A 23,211-nucleotide genomic window follows, 5' to 3' on the forward strand; every position below is an offset into this window, starting at 1 on the left:
CTATCTACAAACTAAGATTACTACGCCTTTAAACAATTCTGGACTGCCCATATGATGATGTCATGTGTGTGGAAGCTTCTGTTAGGTTTGTTAGGATGTATTTAAATGCACACCTGAAACACACTGCATCTTTGTGTAGCATCATGGGAAAGTCTAAAGAAATCAGCCAAGATATCAGAAGGAGAATTGTGGACTTGCACAATTCTGGCTCAACCTTGGGTGCAATTTCAAGATACATGAAGGTGCCTCGTTCATCTGTACAAACAATTATACGCAAGTACAAACAAGATGGAAATGTCCAGCCATCATACCGCTCAGGAAGGAGAAGGTTTCTGTGCCCCAGAGAAGAACGTGCTTTGGTACGACATGAGCATATCAACCCAAGAACAAAAGCAAAAGACTATGTAAAGATGATAGCGGAAGCTGGTAAGATTGTGTCAATATCCACAGTAAAACGAGTGCTGTATCAACATGGGCTGAAAGGCCACTCTGCCAGAAAGAAGCCATTATGCCAAAAGAAACATAAAAAAGCCAGATTAATGTTTGCAAATGCACACAGGAACAAAGACCTACATTTTTGGAGACATGTCCTGTGGTCTGACGAAACTAAAATTTAACTTTTTGCCCATTATGACCATCGTTCTGTTTGGATGAAAAAAGGAGAAGCTTGGAAGAACACCATCCTAACTGTGAAACACGGGGTTAGCAGCATCATGTTGTGGGGTTGTTTTGCTGCAGGAGGGACTGGTGCACTTCACAAAATAGATGGCATAGATGGCATCATAAGGAAAGAAGATTATGTGGAAATACTCAAGCAACATCTAAAGACATCAGCCAGGAAGTTAAAGCTTGGGCGTAAATGGGTCTTCCAAATGGACAATCATACTGCCAAACTGGTTACAAAGTGGCTTAAGGATAACAAAGTCGATGTTTTGAAGTGGCCATTACAAAGCCCTGATCTCAATCCTATTGAATATTTATGGGAAAAAATGAAAAGGCAGGTGCGAGCAAGGCGACCAACAAACATGGCTCAGTTACACCAGTTTTGTCAGGAGGAATGGGCCCAAATTCCGACCAACTATTGTGAGAAGCTTGTGGAAGGATATCCAAAACATTTGACCCAAGTCATACAGTTTAAGGGCAATGGTAGCAAATATTAATGAAATGTATTTAAGCTTTTGACTTTGCAGAAAGTAATAAAAATGCCTTAAAACATTCTCTCTCTCTCTCTCTCATTTTGGCAAATAATAATAATGATAGTAATCCTAATTGACCAGAAACAGGAAAATTTTATTCAAATTTCACGTCAGATATTGATAAAAACATGCATATGTGTATTTTTATACATTGTGTAATGTAAACTTCCGGTTTCAACTGTAACTCGTCTGCCATCTAATGTGTATGGAAGCCTCCCAACTCTCTCCTAATGACAAACAGCAGGGATCAAGGAAGATGGATTTCAATATGTTTGATCCTTTGTTCTCATTGGACCATCTTCCTATTGAAATAAACATCAACTTTAGGCTAGTTTCACACTAGCTGCAGGGGACTCCAGCAGGCTGTTCCGGCGGGTGAACAGCCTGTCGGATCCGTCCTACTGCTAGTTCACGTGTGCCCCTGGACTGCCACTCCATCCCCATTGACTATAATGGGGGCGGGGACGGAGTTCTGCCGGCAGCATGGCAGCGCACGCCGAGAGGCGGCGGACTAAAAGTACTGCATGCAGGAGTCCTCTGCCGTTAGTGTGAAAGTACCCTAAGTCAAAACTGAGCATTCATGTTTATGGTAACCTTTACATACAAAAAAAACTAAACAAAAGGCCACAAGGGTATGAATGTAGAAAATACCTGGAATGGATAATTAGAACGGCGTTTAAAGTTTTCCTGAACTTTAAAAACAACTTTTGTTATGTCATAGTGACTTATCAAAGGTTTTATAGGTGAGGATCCAAGTGCTGAGACCCCATTGATCTCTAAATTGAGCCTACAGAAGTGCTCACACTGAGCGTTGTCTCTCATCTCTGCAGGAGAAGGAATCGACAAGGGCTCAGAGACTTTCTATTGAGATTGTTTAATTATATAATATTATATAATACTTTACTTTAGTACTTTAATATTTTGTAAAGTACTATTCTTTAAGGAAATTGGTGACACTTTGTACACTGCATATAACAGGATAGTGCTATAAAGAGCTTGTCCGGCGCAGGAGTCAACCAACCCAATGCCCAAAACCTTTGCCACATTAGGAAAACAAAACAAAACAAAAAACACTCACTTGTCCACAGTCCCGCCTACGCACATCATGGCCCCATTCCCAGCCACTTCAGGTCCCTGCCAGTACAGGAAATGGCTTGGTCCAGTGACTTCTGCAGCCAAACACTGGCCTCAGCAGCCACAGGACCAAGTCATTTCTGGCCTGGTGGGGACCTGAAACAGGGCTGTGGTGCAGAAAAGGTAAGACTATAGACAATTGAGTGCTTTTTTTTAATTTTTATTGGACACAGGTTCCAGTGATTCAGATGATCGGCTTGTAGGCCGGACAACCCATTTAAATAAATACCTGATATTCACTTCCAAAACATTTTTTATCTGATCCTTTAATTGATTAGAAGTAATATTACTTATGTTACTGCACTGGCACAGATTACTGATATGAAAGATTGTTACCGGTTATATCTGTAAATTATGCCGGAATATAGGTCCACTTTTGAAATAAATTCCACCACTTTTTTTTATTTAATGTGTTATCCGCACTGTAACATTACCTTCAATCTTCATCTAACCTTATGTGTGCCTTGGACTTTGTCCCGTTACTCCTCCCAGTGATATATAAAATATTATTCTCCATTTAGCCTATCCACATTGAGCACATTCCAGTACAAGACAGCTATCAGATCAATGGTCCTTGTCCTTATCTTGAATATGTACTCAGGTGACTCAGGTATGAGGTTTAACCCTTGCTTACATTCTTCCTAAAACAGATAGAATCATCTCAAGAAGCTAATGCTGAAGTCATGAGAGAGATGACACGAAAACTTTACAGTCAGTATGAGCAGAAAATACAAGAGGAGGAGAAGAAATACGCCACAGAAAGAGAAGCCATGATTGTATGTGTTTTAATAGTAAATTTCATGTATCCATAACTGTTATGTGGTATCTGGTTTATCCATACCCTGGGTTTGGTCATTTATAGATTAAAAATGTATATGAGTGAATAATGTCTTTTAAAGGGTTTGTCCAGGATTAAACAATAAGGATCCCTTCTTCCAGAAACGGCATCAGATATGGTCATGGGTTGTGCCTGCAATTTCAGGTCTTTGACGGGGGGGGATTGTAACACCCAAGTTGTCAATATATTCGTAAATATTCAGGAGGAATAACTGAGGAAGAGATGAGGGTTAGGAGAAAATTGCAAGAAAATTATTTACTAAAACAGACATGTCAGATGTGGTGAAAGATCCTCTTTAAGTACATCCATACAGGATGTAGACAAGTATATACCTATCACTTCCTTAAAGTCACACAGTCAAGTAAGTGAATATAGTTTCTTACTGCAGTAAGGCCTGTATCACAAGAGTGTATTTCATGAGGATGTCATCAATACTGCATCTGTATTACAGATCCATAATACTGATGAGCGGTCTTCCAGGAAAATGAATGATATAAGACAGCTCATTTGAAGTATTACAATAATAGTGACATACAGATGTAGACCAAATGACACATGGATGATATACAAATGCATACATATTTTGAATACTCTCCATAATCTTCAGTAGGGTTTTCCTCTAGTAAAATGGATGAAAGTATTGTATTCTGTGTTGTTTTACCTGCAAAAATTGCACCTAAAATATGGAGTTAATACAGATGAAAAATAGGCTCATGTGAAAGAGGCCTAAGAGATCACTATATAAACTTAATATAGAGAATAAAGATAGTTAGACACAGTTACGGTAACTGCTGATTGCATGTAACTATCCCCCGCTCAGCTACTTTTATCCATTAAAATTATTCATTATAGTATCTGTTTTTCAGGCCCAGGCTAAACAGTACATCAAAGCTATTGAAGATGCCAGTGAGAAAGTTACAATTGCAGAAGCAAAAATAGAAGAACGAGATTTAAAAATTGTAGAACTAGACAAACTAGTTCAGAGAATGCATCAGGTACCAGCACTGATATTCTAAATCTTTTTTCCATGGTCTCCTTCATGCCTGTAGTCTTTGTTATTGTGGCACTTTCTACCATGCCACTGTCTATATGTCTGTAGATATATAAACATAAATGTTCTTTGTAGGAACGGGAACAACTTCAGGTACAGCTAACAAGACACGAGGAACGTATTTACAGACTTGATCAAAAGATGGAGATAACAGCGTCAGAACGGGCTAGGTAAATACTTATCAATCAATTATAACTGGTTCATATTCTATCCAGCAGTCAGCATTGTGGTGCATCTACCTGTTGTAATTCTCACCTTATGTGTGCAGAGGAAACTAGTTAAAACACAACCATAACATTATACACATTCAAGTCACATTATTATGACCACTTCCTACCTTCAATGTCAGCAGCATAAAGCTCATGAAGGAAGTCACGTGTGTTAAGCGGGCTTAGTGGGTATATAAGGTGTGTGATAGGCTGTCTGCACACATATCCCTCGTTGCTGTCATAGGTAACAGGGCCAATTAATCAGAGTTGCAAAAATGTTTGATTCTTGGTTTTCAGGCCAAGGGTGGCAGTATTTCTGAAAATAAACAGTTTGTGAACTGTTCATGTGCTGCTGTGATAAAAGTGTACCGGGAGTAGACAGATGGCACCATTGCGAAGAAGCGATGTGGAAACTGCAGAGCACCATATGCCATTGATGTGAGAGGTGACTGTTAGCTATGAAGGTTCATGAGGGTAGACCGACATGCTACAGTGGAGCAGCTCATTGCCAAAGTGAACCAGAGGACTACCAGATGTGTGTCTGAAACAACAGCTCTGTGAACCCTACTGTGTATGGGGCTCCGAAGCAGACAGATGGTCACTGCACCTCTGGTAACAAAGTTACATCTGTAGAAAAGGCTTCAGTATTGGATCTGCACTTCCGCTGATTGGCAAAGGGTTGCCTTCTCCGATGAGTCACATTTTCTGCTTCATCGAACAGATGGATGTTGGTGAGAAACAACATAGAACAAACATCCTGCAACTATTGCTGGTAGAACACATCTGGTAGTGGCAGTGTTATGGTCTAGGGAATAAATGTTTTTGTGGCATTGTCTGGGCCCACTCATCCATGTGGAAGGAATTCTCAACTGATTTGTGTATGAATCCATCCTTGATCACATACAACCAAACATGCTGATTGTCTTCCCTGGTATAGATAGGATCTTTTAGCAAGACAATGTATCACATGGCTAGAAATGTCTGACATTGGTTGGAAGAGCGTGACCAATACTTACAAGTACTACCCCGGACCCCTAATTCTCCAGACTTGAACGCAATTGGGCAACTCAATCGTCATGTTCACTCTATGGATCCTCCCCCATGCACCCTCCAGCAAATGTAGGATGCACTGCAGTCAGCATGGCTCCAGATACCTGTGACAACCTACCAGGATCTTATTGAGTGACTCCCCAGACTTAAACCCAATTGAGCATCTGTTGGACCACCTTGATCATCATGTTCGCTCTACAGATCCTCCCCCACGTACCCTCCAGCAGCTGTGGGATGCACTGCAGCCATCATGGCTCCAGAGACCTGTGACAACCTACCAGGACCTTATTGAGTCACTCCCAACCATCTAGCTGTTGTCTGTGCTGCACACAGCGGTTACTCTGGAAATTGGCAGGTGGTCATAATAATATGACTTGACTGAATAGTAACCCCTTTGAGATACTGTCAGTTTTCTGGTGTGAAAATACAGAAATTTACGACAGCTGGGAGGCTGCCATAGATTTCAGTCTGACACCTGGCCTGCTGGCGGATGCCTGAGGCCTGTGCCTTGGCATGAATTTGGCGCATTCTCCATTTGCTTATTAATTAGGTAATCGGCGGCAGTATTACACTGCCAGATGAACGCTAACAAACATTCATATGAATGCTCCTTAGCAATTATCTATTGGTGTAATAGGGCCTTAAGTTTACACTGTCTACAATTTAAACAAGATTAATAAACCTGCCCCATTGTGTTGACCACTGCATCTTGCTTCAGGGCTTTAAATTATCTTTGCAAATGTACTTATATAATAGCAAATTGCCAAATTAGGAAGAGAAGACCCATCACTTTAATTGTGTCCTCAAGGAATACTTTGGGGGACACTTACTATTGGGGCTGCACTTAAAGTGTACCTAACCTTTCAACTATAATAAATAGCACAGTGTATGTACATGAGAAATAACTCTATTACTGGCCATTGTATTCATTTGTATCTGGCATTTTTTAAGCAGTTTGTGCATGCTAAATGTCTAGTTTGCAGTTCTCCCAGAGATGGTGGGTAGAGACCTAGTTGCCGTCCAATGTGCACTGAAAGCAGGGAAGAATATGTTTCCAAACCTTCTCTTACTCACTTAGTAGCAGCCCCAGAATCATGGAAGACATTACAGAGAAGTACTGACTTGTACTGATATGGTTGTAAAAAAAGCACTTGGGCTAAGATAAAAACTTTAACCTATTTAACTGCAGCAGTCTTTGTCTGTGTGTCTCTCGCTCTGCTCCTACTCACTCCTCTCCCTATCCTCTCCATAGACTTGTATTTAGATGTGTAATACAGTCCATTGAGGGGCATTTATCAATGTCTTTATTCCACTTTTGTGAGTCTGTGCACCATAATTGGCAACTTTTTCAGCTTCTTTTTTAGTCTATCGCGGCCCACCGGATTTACTTGCACCAGTTTCTCACTTTACTTTGTCCTTATCAAAGGCCCTAAAAACAGTAGCAAAAAATATGTAGAGAGGAAAATATGGAATTAACCAAATTAGAAAAATTCATGTTACCACTTATTTAATCATTTTGTTTCCTTAGGACTCAAAATTTAGAGGAAGCTGCAACCAGTTTACGGGAGCGTATTAAACACCTAGATGACATGGTTCACTGCCAACAAAAGAAAGTAAAACATATGATTGAAGAGGTGAGGGAAACCTAGATATAAGAATTGCTTGGAAAATTTTGAAGAATATTTTTGGCATCTGTGACATTCATTTGGTGGTCTCCTATATTAACAAAGCGTTCTGCTCCAAAAGAAAGGGTATCCCATAAAAAATGTGGTTGTGCACTAGATAGTTTTAGTACTGTAGTTGGTTGTTGACCACAGAACCACCTATAGCAGTTGCCTGTCCCAGATACTAACAGTGTCTCCTGGTATTCAGGAGGGATGAATTATATAACAACTGGACAGTCGCAAGAATAATATGAAGCACATATCAACACTTGCAGGCAATAAATATAAAGAGACTGATATATGACAGGAACCGAATAATGATGGTAAATTAATGATGAAGGAACACATAGATGAAGGAGTTTTCACTCAGGTAATGAAGCAGACAGATGATTACGGTCAGGTAATGAAGCAGATGGATGCAGATAACCAAAGATGAACAACCAGACCACAGCTGAGATTAACTAACTCTCCGTGAATCTTTCCATGTATCTATGTAAGAACACAGCGGTGAGAAAGAGATACAGGGTCACTTTGGGGACTGCTGCCAACAAACTAAATCTGCTACCTATCCTCCTTCACTACTCTACTTAGTAGATCTATGGGTATCCCTAGTTTATTACCAGCAGAAACCTAATCAGTAGACAAGGGGTAAATCCTTAAACAACCCAAAATTAATACACAGGAAGGTCCAACTGAAATGTTGCATTATTCTGAGCAAACAAAACAAACAGACGTCAGGGAAACTAAAATCACAGTCCCTGACAAGCAGTCACTGTCTGATTTAAAGCCCTTGTCTGCCTCTGGGTTTGCATGCCGAGTCAGGGGCCTAATTGGCTTGGAGTCCAAACTCACTGATAGATTGACTAGTTGGGGCTTGGTTGGTTGGCATGCAACCCTTCTGGAATGGTCATGCATAGGAATGTAGATGGGTAGGTTTCTGTCTCTAAACACTGCTCCTAACATCAACCCCATTGACCCTCAATGTCCCTATATATCCCGCTCGGTGCATACATCACTCAAATTAAGACCAGTTTTACTCTGCATCAAATTAAATTGAAGTAAATATATACTATATATAATACATATAGTGCAACTTTCAATAAAATGTTGGATTTTGAAGTCCATTTTTCTTGCAGTGAGTAAGATAATATCAGAAACAAATTCTTACTCCAGCATAAGAAGGAGTTTAATATTAACTATCAGATGTTAAAATTAATTCTCATCTTTGTTCTTTTTCATTTTAGATTGAGCTTTTAAAGAAAAAGGTCCACTACAAGGATTTACTTATCCAACAGCTTCTAGAAAGAATAGCAATGCTGGAAGGAGAGGTAAGGATAGAGCTGTTATTTGTACCATTACATTAACATCGATTTAACAGGTCATCATAATAGGTCAGACATATTCATTGGTGGTACAGTCAACTGTTCATTTTATTCTAATTTACACTCATGTTAAAGGATGGACGGCATCATCCGGGCACAGGTGACTCTCCCGGTTAGGCAAAAAGTCAGTCACACAGTGTCTGGGCAGCCGGGTGAACTAGCATAACCACAGACTTAAAAATGTATGTTATTCTTCAACATATTTCCTCCTGTATTCACTGCTCAGTAATCCCTGTTGGATGACCTGCCAAGAGAAGTGAGGTGAAAGGAAACGACAACTTCCATGAGCACATGCCTGGTTCAGATTAACTGGTTCAGTAGGAATGAAATATATCAAATTATATTTCATTCCTACTGTGCTATTAGCATGAAAAACTAAATACATACAGCGGATATAAAAAGTCTACACACCCCTGTTAAAATGTCAGGTTTCTGTGCTGTAAAAAAATGAGACAAAGATAAATCATTTCAGAACTTTTATCACATTTAATGTGACCAATAAATTGTACCACTCAATTGAAAAACAAACTGAAATCTTTTAGGTAGAGGGAAGAAAACGTGGGATGTAGCAGAATTAGGCAATCACATTCAAAATCATGCTAAATAGGAGTCAGCATACACCTGCCATCATTTAAAGTGCCTCTGATTAACCCCAAATAAAGTTTAGTTGCTCTAGTTAGTCTTTCCTGAAATTTTCTTAGTCGCATCCCACAGCAAAAGCCATGGTCCACAGAGAGCTTCCAAAGCATCAGAAGGATCTAATTGATGAAAGATATCAGTCAGGAGGAGGGTACAAAAGAATTTCCGAGGCATTAGATATACCATGGAACACAGTGAAGACAGTCATCATCAAGTGGAGAAAATATGACACAACAGTGACATTACCAACAACTGGACGTCCCTCCAAAATTGTTGAAAAGATGAGAAGAAAACTGGCCTGGGAGGCTACCAAGAGGCCTACAGAAACATTAAAGGAGCTGCAGAAATATCTGGAAAGTACTGGCTGTGTGGTACATGTGACAACAATCTCCCGTATTCTTCATATGTCTGGGCTATGGGGTAGAGTGGCAAGACGAAAGCCTTTTCTTACGAAGAAAAACATCCAAGTCAGGCTCCCAAAAGCATGTGGGAAAAGGTGTTATGGTCTGTTGAAACCAAGCTTGAACTTTTGGGCCATAATTCCAAAAGATATGTTTGACACAAAAACAACACTGCGCATCACCAAAAGAACACCATATCCACAGTGAAGCATGGTGATGGCAGCATCATGTTTTGGGACTGTTTTTCTTCAGCTAGACCTGGGGCCTTAGTTAAGCTAGAGGTAATTATAAACGGTTCTAAATACCAGTCAATATTGGCACAAAACCTTCAGGCTTCTTCTAGAAAGCTAAACATGAAGAGGAACTTCATCTTTCAGCATGACAACGACCCAAAGCATACATCCAAATCAACAAAGGAATGGCTTCACCAGAAGAAGATTAAAGTTTTGGAATGGCCCAGCCAGAGCCCAGACCTGAATCCGAATGAAAATCTGTGGGGTAATCTGAAGAGTTTACCTCCCCTCTGTACCCTTACTGCAGACTGCTAGCAATTCATACATAACTTCTAGTAGAAATAATAAAGGAACGGCACAACATAGAGCCATAAGAATAGATGCTCCAGGATTGTTGTTACATAGGGAATGCGTGAAGCTATTAAAGCAGACATGCCAGGAGTGGTGAAAGGTCCTCTTTAAGCTAGTAGAATGAATATATGTATTGAGTTTTTCATGCTAATAGCACAGTAGCGAGTGGTGAAAGGTCTTCTTTAACTACAGTAATGAACTTGCGTATAATATTCAGGGATTCATTAATAGATCCTGATTATTTGACTACCACCTGCTACACATCTTATGGGTCTGACCACCACAGATACCCGCTTGTCAGCAGATCTCACCAAATGTAGCCAGCCCTCCCAGCTTAAACATACCCATGTTCAGTCATGGCTAAAGCTATCCATACATATAAGATAGCTGTCAGCTGCCCTTTCAGACAACAGCTGCCACTTCTGAGAGATGAGGCTGCCGCCAGATGACTCTGGCAGCAACCTATTTTTCTGAGAACTAAAAGATAGGGCAGCTAAAATTTAACTTGCCAAAATCTTATTTCTCCTGACACAGGGGGCAGACTTGAAGGTAGGGAGGTCCTGGAAATTAGTGAAGAGGTGGACTTGGGCACTTGGGAGAGCTGGGCTTGGGCTCCTTGAACCGTTGTCCATGCCTAGCTGGGGACTTTGAGCCTAATTAGAATTTTCTGGTTTTCAGAAAGATGGATAACCCTGACAAAGATATAGTTTTAATGATGGTAGACACAGCTACATTGCATTGGCTGAAGAGAGTGAAAGTAGGTGACAGATTCCCCTTAACTGATCACTAATATTGCTTTAACTTTGTAATTGACTTACATTAAAAATTCAGCCCCTGATCTCAGCTGATCAGACATGTCCTAAGGTATCTAATTAATCACTGCATTCCTACTGCCTCCCGCTAACAAGGCAATAAATCTTATTCTATTGACAATGCTCTTCTAGTTTTTCTAAGCCAAATGTAAAGTGTTTACACTAGTTCAATATTTAAAAATGTTTAGGTGTTAGTGAAATTATTGTAGAGTGATACAGAAGATGATAATAACTATTATAATGTACACATGCATTTCCATACAGAAAAGAATATATTCATAAAACAACTAAGTTCTCTGTCTCCTGTCCCCAGTCCCCTCGTCCGCAGTCAGTATCAAACTTTGGTTTATTGTAACATGTAATCATGGAGCCCATAGCAAAGCAAGTAAAGAAGCCCACTCTACAATAACTATTATCACTGAGAGTGTTAAAGAAAGGGAAAGATTATAATTAATTCCCCTTCTTGCCCTTTCAATGCTCTGCATTCCAATGTATACTACCCTCCTCCATTTCATTCCCCCTATTCTTATTGTAGAGGCCCATGCACTTGGGCCTCCTTAGCTGGGACTGCTATCCTGTTAGTTATAACCATGACCCATAGGAAATAGACCATTGAGTCTTCAAAATCAGTTCCACATGGGGTAGTCTTCTGCTGGAGTCTTGTGAAAAAACTCTCATGTACAAGGATGGCAGTTAATCTCCAAAGATCTTTGTGGTGCATGATTTCCTTAAATGATTATGATGAATTAAGCTAATTAATTAATAGAAAGCTAGGAAGGTTTTACTGGCTTAAAGAGCTTCTTCTTGTGATTACTGGTACAGTACGTGTACTGCATACGTAGATAAAGGAGGGGCATGTGTAAATTCATACTCCATATCTATACATTCTTTATACATCAACTGAAATGAATGTTGAGGGCCATGATCACCTTTGTCATCAAGAAGGGACAAAAGAAGTATGACTTTGAAGTCAGAATAACACATGGTTTGTTTGTAACCATTGAGACACATAGGTTTTCATAGGAGCTGTATAAGCACATAGTAGGATGGTTTTAATCAAGGCTATTTGCAAAGTTGCTCCTTCTTTTAAGTTCATGGTTATACGTTGAATACGTTAAATACAACCTGCTCTATATTAACTAGGTGCTCTTTAAAAGGACCTTTTCAGCCATGAACATTTTTTCAAAAAGGGTCTACAGTGCATTAATAAACAAGACTCACAGATCCTCGGCCGTTCAATTGTAATGCTTGCTGGGTCCCCACTGGTCTCTACTTCCAGGTCTTACTTTGCCACATAAGAAATGCCAAGAAATGCCTGCTCAGCCAATCACTGACTGGGGTGGCACACGGTTGTGGCCAGTGATTGGCTGTTCGGGCATTTCCTGTGTGTTGAGATGTGACCAGAAAGTAGAGACCAGCAGATCCCATAAGGCATGGGAACAGGAGTGGCAGGGGATTGGTGAGGTGATTATCAGTTCTTTACATCAGTATGAGTAACCCACATATAAAACATGTAAGTTATTTAATTACTAGGAGACACAAGAAGTTGGTGCTGCAATCATCTGATATAGAGATCCAACTCTTTTGTGTCCTCATAGGACAGCCCAGGGCCACAGCTAGATAGCAGGAAGTAAACTACTCTAAAGGAATCATCACTGCAGGCTCCAAAGAGCAGGGTGGACTGGCCATAGACCCCATAAAGAAACTTCCTGGTGGCCAATGCCCAGAGGGCCTCCAGAGCCCTCCTCATGGCTGCCGACCAGGTACATAAGGATCTGATGCTCTCAGAATTAATTTAGGAGCATCAAGTACCTATGCACCTGACTGGTGGCACGGTACTATTTGGTTCTGCTGAGGCTGTATTTTGTGCTGCACTGTGGTATTTGGTTCTGCTAGGGTAGCATTTTGTGCAACCCTATGGTATTATAGCCCCTGCCTACTTCTGTTGGCCATGCCTATTTGTGTTGACCCTCCTTCTGTCAATTTGGACATGCCTAAAACATGGGGGTCACATTTAGGGTTTTTTCCGCTTTAAGCTTCCAGTCCACCCCTGCTAAAGAGGATACAAGGAATTTGGGATCCATGTGAAATGGATGGATTTGTACATATTTATTTGTGAACGTGATACTGGTTAAGCAGCACGCAGATACTGAGACAGTAGTTCTTTTCCACTGACATGCATTCTGTCTTCTGGCTATATATCTGATTTCCATACTTAATGTGGATGTTCCTGTGTTGTAGACAAGCATAATGCTGCAAGAATTCACTTATTAGTAAAACTTTTCAAGAATGCATTTACCTTGATTAGGCTTTGCACAGCAGGATATTAAATGACTTTGAAGAGTTCTGTATTATTCAGTACCTCGGTATCTCACTCAAGCTATTGCTATAATCGTAAAATGCACACAGTCCTTCCCCTAGAGTTATATTAACTTGCATGGCATGTTATGAGAAGGCAATTTTACGTGATAATGCAATACCGATTATTCTTTATCCTTAGGTTCAACCCCTAAATTGGTGAAAACTGCATGTAACTCACATGTGAAGTTATGCAAATATTGCGTGTCATTATTAGTACAGTGTGTGGCAGGACTGCATCACAAGACCTTGCATGAGATAAACCGCACTGGAGCCCCAGCTTTGGTTGTTCTTGACATGACTACAGCATAGGGTGGTGGCAAGATGCAGAACTCCTGTAATAATTGGACATTGTATGGCATTACAATACAGGGTAGAATGTAAAGCAATCATGGGTGGCAGGTTACAAAACCTAGTCACCTCATCATCATTACCTGACAATCCATTGTGTTTGTAACTGTAGAGAAGGAAGAATTTTATAGTGACTATGGCTCATCATGAGTTGCCACATCAAAATTAAAAAAGAAAACTGTCAGCTCTCCTGACATGTTTGTTTTAGTAACTGTTTGCAGTCCCCATGTAATAACATACAATTATGGAGCATGATTTCATATGATTCTATGTTGTGCCATTCCATTTTTGTCCCTACTATAACTTTCTGAATCAATTGTTAGTAGGGTTGAGTGAACCCAAACTGAAAAATTTGGGTTCGTACCGAACTTTAGGATTTTTTGACCCCGGACCCGAACATTTCAGTAAAAGTTCGGGTTCGGTGTTCGGCTATTTTATGGCGCTTTTTGAAAGGCTGCAGAGCAGCCAATCAACAAGCATTTAAAGGGGTTGTCCAGGTTCAGAGCTGAACCCGGACATACCCTTATTTTCACCCCGGCAGCCCTCCTGAGCCTGGCATCGGAGCATCTCATGCTCCGATGCGCTCCCGTGCACAGGCACAGGGCACAGGCTCTTGTGTTTTCAATAACACACTGCCGGGCGGTAACTTCCGCCCAGCAGTGTGTTCGGTGACGTCACCGGCTCTGAGGGGCAGGCTTTAGCTCTGCCCTAGCCGTTTTACTGGCTGCCTGTCAGCCCCATAGAGAGCCCGGTATGTCACCGGAACTCAGAAAAATGCCTTTGCCCTGCGCGATTTAGCGCAGGGCAAAGGAGAGCATCGGAGCATGAACTGCTCCGATGCTCATGTCAGGGGGGCTGCCGGGGTGAAAATGGAGGGATGTCCAGGTTCAGCTCTGAACCTGGACAACCCCTTTAACTCTATGCCCTTAGAAGCCATCACAGCCATGCCTACTAATGGCATGGCTGTGATTGGCCAGTGCAGCATGTGGCCCAGCCTCTATATAAGCTGGAGTCACGTAGCGCTGCACGTCACTCTGCTGTTACTAGTGTAGGGAGAGGATGCTTCTGCTGTGAGGGAGAGAATAGGAAAGAATCTTTAATCAGAAGTGCTTGTTACTCAGCGATCTACCTAGATTTAGTTTTGTGGGTGCAGTGCACAATCTATTTACCCTGCCCCGAGCTCAGTGCACCATCACAGCATATGTGCTTTTGTGACATTCAAATCCAAGCTTAAAATACTGCAATAATAATCTGGGTTTTAAAAAACACCCATTTTTGGCAATACCCTCCATCTTGGGCCTCTGCCGCATTAGTCAGTGTGCAATTTAAGCTAGAAATACAGCTATAATTTTCTGGGTTTTAAAAAATACCCTTTTTGGGCAAAATACTAAATTTTACAGCCCTTGCTGCATCTGTACGTGTGAAATTCGAGCGTTATATACTGCTGTCATATTCTGTTATTCAAAAAAACACCCATTTTGGGCAAAATACTTTTTTGCGGCCTTGTCTGTATCTGTCGGTGTGAGATACATGCTTTAGATACTGCTGTGCTATTCTGGTATAAAAAAAACACCCATTTGGGGCAAGATACTTAATGAGCGGCCTTGTCTGCATCTGTACATGTGAAATTCAAACCTTATATACTGCTGTCATATTCTGTTATTCAAAAAACACCCTTTTTGGGCAAAATACTTAATTTGTGGCCTTGTCTGCATCTGTACGTGCGAGATAGACGCTTTAGACGCTGCTGTGCTATTCTGCTATAAAAAAATATATATATTTTGGGCAAAACATTTTTTTTGCAGCCTTTGCTGCATCTGTAATTGTGAGATACACCCTTTAGATACTGTTGTTCTATTTTGCTTTAAAAAAAAACACCTATTTAGGGCAAAAATCTTAATTTTGCAGCCTTTGATGCATCTGTTATTGTGAGATACACTGTCACGGGTAGAGTCACGGTAATCAAGATAGAGCGGAGGTGCACCTCCTGAGCTGCCACCCGGTCCTCTGTCCTGCCTACTTGCACCACCCGCCCTAGGTGACAGAGCGCAACTGGGCAACAGTCCCTAACCTACTAAGTGCAAGCAGAGAGAAAGAGACAGCAGGAAAGAGGACAGCCACTGAAAAGTAACAATAAGCAGACAAGAGGTAGAACAAAAACGGAAGGCGAGGCGGGTCAACTAGCCGAGGTCAGTCCAGGAGGTCAGGTCAGAACAAGGAAAGAGGCAAAGACAAATCCGTGAACAAGCCGAGGTCAAAATCCGAGAGGTAGCGTCAAGGTACAGGGAGCAGGCAGAAGAGGTGTCAAATAGGCGGATCGAAGTTCAATTCCAGAGGTAGCTTAATAACAATAAAGTACACATCCTATACATACACCCTTTAGATACTGTTGTTCTATTCTGTTATTAAAAAAACACCCATTTTGGGCAAGATCCTAAATTTGAGGAGAGCGTCAAATAAGGAATGTGGCCCAGGTCGTGGTGCTTCTGGTGGAGCTCCTGTTGCAGGGAGAGGATGTGGTCGATCTGTGCCAGCTACATGCACAAGTGAAACACCTTCCTCAGGTGCGAGTGGGCGGTATTTAGTCGGGCCGAATGCGGCTCTACGAATGGTGAAGCGAGAACAAGTACAGGCGATAGTAGATTGGGTTGCTGACAGTGCCTCCACTTCCTTTTCATTGTCTCCCACCCAGTCTCCTGCTGAAAGATCAGAGTTGGCACCTGCAGCCGATGTCCATCAGTCTTTCACCTCACCCCCTTGCAAATCAGCCAAGCAGTCTGAGCCCCAAGTCATGCAGCAGTCTCTCCTGCTTTTTGATGACTCTGCTAGCAGGTTTTCCCAGGGCCATCCACCTAGCCCTGCCGCAGAAGTGGAAGAGATTGAGTGCACCGAAGCCCAACCACTTATGTTTCAAGATGAGTACATGGGAGGACCACCGCAGCACGTCTCGAATGATGACGAAACACAGGTGCCAACTGCTGTGGCTTTCGAAAGTGTGCAGACTGACAAGGAGGGCAGGGGTGAAGACTGGGTGGAACATGATGTGGAGGACGATGAGGTCCTCGACCCCACATGGAATCAAGGTCATACGAGTGACCTGTGTAGTTCGGAGAAAGAGGCGGTGGTCGCACAGAGCCACCAGCACAGCAGAGGAGGGTGCAGGGTGCAAAAGCGGAGTGGCCATCCCCTAGACAGTACGCCTGCTACTGCCCACCGTAGCAAGGGACCGAGCACACCAAAGCCAGCTCAAAGGAGTTCCCTGGTGAGGCAGTTCTTCAGACAATGTGCTGACGACAAGACATGAATTGCACGCTGTGCATTCAGAGTCTAAGGCGAGGCATAAACCTTCTCAACCTGAGCACAACCTGCATGACCAGGCATCTTAGTGCAAAGCACGAGCTGCAGTGGAGAAGACACCTCAAAAACCAAGAAAGTTTTCTGACTCCTCCTGCTTCCTTTTCTGCTGCAGTCTCGGCCTCTTTATCTACCTCTGGAGTGACAGTGGCACCTGCCACCCGCAAACAGAGGATCTTCCAGCAACACCACCACCTGGGTCACCAAGCATCTCCACAATTTCCCACGGAAGCATTCAGCTCTCCATCTCCCAAACACTGGAGCGGAAGAGGAAGTACCCCCCTACCCACCCACGATCCCTGGCCCTGAATGCCAGCATTTCAAAATTACTGTCCTTTGAAATGCTCTCATTCCGTCTGGTGGAGACGGAGAGTTTTAAAAGCCTTATGGCGGTGGCTGTCCCACAGTACGTCGTGCCCAGCCGCCACTACATTTCCAGGCGTGCCATACTTTCCCTGCACAAGCAAGTGGAGGACAAACTCAGGTGTGCACTGCGCAACGCCATCTGTGGCAATACGTGGATACGTGGACCAGTAAGCACGGTCAGGGACATTATATCTCCATAACAGCACACTGGGTAAATGCAGTGGCAGCTGGGCATGAGGCGCATAGCAGTTTGGCGCATGTCCTTCCACAACCGAGGATTGCAGGGAGCTTCAGTTTGCCTTCTGTTGCTTCCTCCTCCTACTCCTCTTCCTCATCCTCTACCGGCTCCTCATCCGGTCAGCGTTAACCACCAACTTCAGCACAGCCAGCGGTAAAGACAGCAGGCAGTTTTAAAACTTATCTGTTTGGGGGACAAACCCCACACCGCACAGGAGCTGTAGACAGGCCTTAAACAACAGACCAATGAGTGGTTGGTGCCAGTGAGCCTCAAGCGTGGCCTGGTGGTGTGCGATAATGGACTAAATCTCGTAGCAGCTCTGGGACTAGCCGGTTTGACGCACATCTCTTGCCTGGCGCATGTGCTGAATTTGGTGGTGCTTAAAAATTACCCCGATATGTCAGAGTTGCTGCACAAAGTGCGGGCCGTCTGTACGCGCTTTCGGCGTTCTCATCCTGCTGCTGCTTGCCTGTCAGCGCTGCAGCGTAACTTCGGCCTTCCCGCTCACCGCCTCATATGCGACGTGCCCACAAGATGGAACTCCACCTTGCATATGCTGGCCAGACTATGCGAGCAGCAGCAGGCGATAGTGGAGTTTCAGCTGCAGCACGCACGGGTGAGTCGCTCTGCGGAACAGCACCACTTCACCACCAATGACTGGGCCTCCATGCGAGACCTGTGTTCCTTGTTGCACTGTTTTGAGTACTCCACCAACATGGCCAGTGCCGATAACGCCGCTCTCAGCGTTACTATCCCACTTCTATGCCTCCTTGAAAAAATGTTGCTGGCGATTATGGAAGAGGATGTGGCATAGGAGGAGGAGGAAGAGGAATAATTTCATAGAGTTTCCGGCCAGTCATTCACAAGTGGCTCCGAGGGTGGGTTCCTGCACCCACAAACACCAGGTAAACAATTGTCCAGCCAGGGCACAGTTCTGGAGGATGATGAGGTGGAGGATGAGGAGACGGAGGAGGAGGAACCGTGTTCACAGCAGGGTGGCACCCAAACCAACTCATGGCCATCACTGGTGCGTGGCTGGGGGGATACAGAGGACACAGATGATACACCTCCCACAGAGGGCAGCTTTTCGTTGCCTCTGGGCAGCCTGGCACACATGAGCGATTACATGCTGCAGTGTCTCCGCAACGACCGCCGAGTTGCCACAATCTAACTTGTGCTGATTACTGGGTGGCCACGCTGCTGGATCCCTATTACACGGACAACGTACCATCCTTAATTCCGTCACTGGAGCATGATCGTAAGATGCGCGAGTACAAGCGCACGCTGGTAGAAGCGCTGCTGGTGGCATTCCCACGTCACAGCAGGGGCACAATGGAAGCACAATGTGAAGGCAGAGGAGGAGGAAGAGGTCGCCAATGCAGCTGGGGCACCACCAGCGCCTCAGAAGGCAGGGTTAGCATGGCCAAAAGTGGAAAAGCTTTGTCAGCTCGCCACAACAACCAGCACCACCAGCTGATATGGAACATCTTAGCAGGAGGCAGCATTTTAGCAACATGGTGGAGCAGTATGTGTGCACACGCCTACACATACTGGATGATGGGTCTGCCCCCTTCAACTTCTGGGTCTCCAAATTGAGCACATTGCCTGAGCTTGCCCTTTACACCTTGGAGGTGCTGGCCTGCCCTGCCGCCAGTGTATTGTCTGAACGTTTGTTTAGCACGGCTGGAGGGGGTTATAACAGGTTATATTTCCAAATGTTTTGGGGGTACCCTAATTTAAACAAAAAACTAAAAAAGTAAACCAAAAAGCAGTGTTGGCTACCTCCTCCTCCTCCACCGCCACATCCACCGCCTCCTCAACTTCTTACTCCATATGGACCTTGTCCTCCAAGATCAAGATTTTTTATTTATTTTTTACGTATTTTATGTTATTTGAAGTCATTTCCGTATCCACATTTTTATGCAGAGCACTTGCCATGCTCTTAACCGCATTATTCTGCCTTCTGCAGCCCTCTAGCCCTTTCTATGACTTTTTACAGCCATTTTAGTGCTCAAAAGTTCGGGTCCCGAACTCGAACTTTTTTGTGAAGTTCGGCTGAACCCGAACATCCAGGTGTCCGCTCAACTCTAATTGTTAGTAGTACTACAATAAATGTCTAACTGGGTGTTATCAGTTAGGGGTGTGTCCCTCCACAGCGTGGCCGCACTGATTGGATAGTGTCACAATGTGCAGGAACATCCGCCCAACTGGTAATATCTAGATGGACCTTTACTGCAGACTGTTAGCAATTCAGTCATAAAATTCTATTAGGAAATGCAAGTAGTTACTAAAACAGACATGTCAGGAGATGGTGACAGGGATGGCTGCCAATGTGATGTGCAAACTTTTCTGACCAAATACTTCCAGCTGTACACTGAATACTTGCTGTGCCTATTGATGACATTCTGTAAACTATGCCTATGAGGGTAGGGCATAGACAATTATAGCAGCATGTTGAGTTAATTTGAAAAAGCACTGAAGCGGTTTTTCTACAATCTGTATCATTTTCGATAAGGCTTCCGTCACAAGACCATTTCAGAACAATGGAAATCTATGGGCATATTCACATGTCTGTTTTTGTAGGTCGAGTCCTATTTTGGCTGTTTTCACAGACCGACAGCCCCCATACAATTGTTTCTTAGAAAGCATCCATTAAAAAAAAAATTGCCGTTTTTTTGCCTGTTATAACTGTGCATTTAATAATAGGATTATATCAGGGCTCCATTTGCTAGCATATGCTGAAACACTATAAGCAGGGGCGGACTGGCCGTAGATGCTACAGGGAATTTTTCTGGTAATCCGATTCCCATAGGGCCACCTGAGTCTCCTCACTGCTGCTGGACAGGTACATACTACTGGGGGAACTATAGGGGTCATTATTACTGAATGACTACTGAAGGTAGGGCTGGCTTGGCGTGGCCCACATCTTACATCCTAAGCCCCTGCTCTATATCCATATTAGAGACAATTGGAGGAGGACAGAATGTGGCAGCTATTGATGGCCACCTCAGAGGGACAGCATCTGGGGAGGTATTTTGTGCTGCACTGTGGTATTTGGTTCTGTGGGATGGTATTCTGTGCTGCACTTTGGTATTGCTCACCCTGCCAACTTGAATTGGCCCCATCTACTATACTTGTGTTGCCCCATTCTGTCAACTAGGATCCACTTACAACATTGGGGTCACTTTTATTTATTTTTTCCAGGGCCATTTTAAGTTCCCAGTCCGACCTTGAGTATAAGGATTATCATCCTAAATCATTTGTGTTCTATTTTAGAATAATGAATTACAAGATAAGATGGAATACCTGATGGCAAATCAACCAAAGGAAGCCCCAGAAACCAAAGATGCTTCAACTTACTGCGAACCTCCACAAATGTAAGTAATAGACACCTGGAAATAGGAAACCTCAGTCACGGAGGGTGACGCTCAGAGAGTATTGTGAGCACGCTGCGTGACTGTGAATGTAAAGGAAGGGGAGTGGAGGAGCTGATCCTGCTTTGATGATAATGAGATGACTGCTTTCCCTGCAGTACAAAAGCACAAACTGAAAAGTAACAGCTAGTGTGTCAGCTCAGTGGCCAGTGGGAAAGCTGCAATTTCACTTAGGGCCACAAAAAGGCCCAGTTATTTTTTGAATGTCACTCTCCGCAGAACCTGACAAAGCCTTTAGTCATTTAGATGTCCTGTTTTAGCATATTTTAGTTTTGTTTTTTTACTTTATCTGTAGATAGCATTTTTACCCAGAACATAACAGAGAAGAAGAATGAGAAAAGCAGGATCATAAACCAGACGTACTGGCTTTTCACAAAGCCATGAAATGTTTATTCTATGTCTATTGCATTCCTTTCCTTAAACTAGTGTCTTGCCTATTACAATCAATATTATGCTAGTAAACATTTTTAAATGCCACTCCTTGTTTCGGCACATATTTATTTTATCAGAGCTTGTTGTGGAATGGCATGCATGCATTACAACGTTTTGGGCTTTTAAGACTACATGTGCGCAAATACCATGTATGACTTGTAGTAAAAGAGTTGTTTGACCAAAAGGAAAAGGTTGTGTGTGTAAAACAATATTAAAGTGGCACCCTCCTTATGAAGGTCCTGCCGATCCAGCATCTCCTGTCTACAACGTTTCTGGTCCCTGGCGTACCGGAAGTGATGTGCGATTCCCACTTCTGCAGTCAATCACTGGCCTCAGTGGTCACACGTGCAAAAACATCAGGTCACTGCAGAGGCTCGCTGGTCAAGTGTCGTTCTTGCTCATGTTACTGCTGAGACCACGGTGTGACTGCAGCGGTCACGTGGCTAATAACAGCACATCTTCAGGAATGGCAGGAACTGGAGCCGCAGCATTAGATTGGTGGAGCTTCAAAAGGTGTGTGACTTTTTTTTTTATTATGTCACACTGTTCCTCCAGCCTCTGCTTAGTTTTCTTTTTTGGTCGGACATACCCCCTTAAGGGGGTTGTCCAAGCTAAATAAGTACTTCCCCAGCATTATTATAATAAATGTAATAAGGTAACAAAGTTATACTTACCACCTTTCTCCCCTGCTCCTTCCAGCGCTGTGCTCTGGTCCTGCAGTGCTGAGGTCATCTTCCTGGCTGCAGTGGTGACATTCTGTACACAGCAGTGATGTGGTGTGTGGAACTTAACCACCGCTGCACTTGTTATTTTATTATATTTATTACCGCTGTGGAAGTACAGTATTTATTTAACATGGGAAACCCCTTTAAGCCTTACTAAGTCAGAGATTTGCAATAGGCGCATACATACTGCATAGTTTTGATATAGACAATAACTAAAACAGTACTGCTACTATTCTACTTGGTAATAAATAACATTTCTTATAGGCTTTCTGAACAATATCAATGTATTCTGATGTTTATCTTTTCCCTGTCCCAACAGCTGGATTTTACAGATGTTGTAACCTAAATGCTACCTTCTTTCCCCTTGTTACTCAGGGAAACAGTGCAGCCCCAGCAACCGCGGATAGTATTGGCAATTACTCAGTCCAGTAAGAAACTGTATAACTACGACCCAGAGGTAGGCAGGTAAGGACCCTATATTAGCTGACTAGGAAACACTGAGTAAACACTTGAGATGACCATCTGATCTAAATATCAATACAGGTATGTATATACCGTGTTAGAGTGCATGCACATCCATTGCTCCATTCAAACGGTGGGCACAGTGGAACACAGTACCAGTGCTAGGACCCCCCGTGACCAGGCACTTTCCTGTGGCTAGGGGATAAATCGATTACGGGACGACCCCTTTGACTCATGACCTTTTCAATATTAACACAGAAGCAAAAATGCCTTTTCTATTGTATCTCGAAGGTCAATGATGGTTTGTAACATTTGTGTTCTTTATTACCACGCACACAGCTTTTCCTGTGAATAGCAGTACTGTTTCAGTTCTATATAATTTTACATGTTCATCAAACCGTTGTATATTGCTACACCTTTTGTACAATTAAGTATGAGCCGTGCCTTTGGTAACCTTTTGTTCTAAGGACCCCTGGGTATAATGTAGCAAGAACAACATCCTGTTCTCTTCACTGTAGTAAGCAATGCTAA

General features: G+C 43.0%; 1 protein-coding gene across 3 annotated transcripts in view; it reads left to right on the forward strand.

Annotated features, from left to right (window-relative positions):
• Positions 1–23,211, forward strand: part of LOC122927654 (myocardial zonula adherens protein) — a 124,669-nt gene that overhangs the window by 98,765 nt on the left and 2,693 nt on the right. For 2 of the 3 annotated variants that reach the window (XM_044279700.1, XM_044279699.1), the window contains 7 exons: positions 2,981–3,106; positions 4,035–4,163; positions 4,295–4,389; positions 7,007–7,112; positions 8,387–8,470; positions 20,904–21,004; positions 22,594–22,683. In XM_044279700.1, coding sequence (XP_044135635.1) covers positions 2,981–3,106; positions 4,035–4,163; positions 4,295–4,389; positions 7,007–7,112; positions 8,387–8,470; positions 20,904–21,004; positions 22,594–22,683 — 731 coding nt within the window. The remainder of the gene's footprint in view (positions 1–2,980; positions 3,107–4,034; positions 4,164–4,294; positions 4,390–7,006; positions 7,113–8,386; positions 8,471–20,903; positions 21,005–22,593; positions 22,684–23,211) is intronic. The other variant, XM_044279701.1, reaches the window with a different exon arrangement.

This window comes from Bufo gargarizans, chromosome 2 (genome assembly GCF_014858855.1).
Source record: "Bufo gargarizans isolate SCDJY-AF-19 chromosome 2, ASM1485885v1, whole genome shotgun sequence".
Lineage (NCBI taxonomy): Eukaryota > Metazoa > Chordata > Amphibia > Anura > Bufonidae > Bufo > Bufo gargarizans.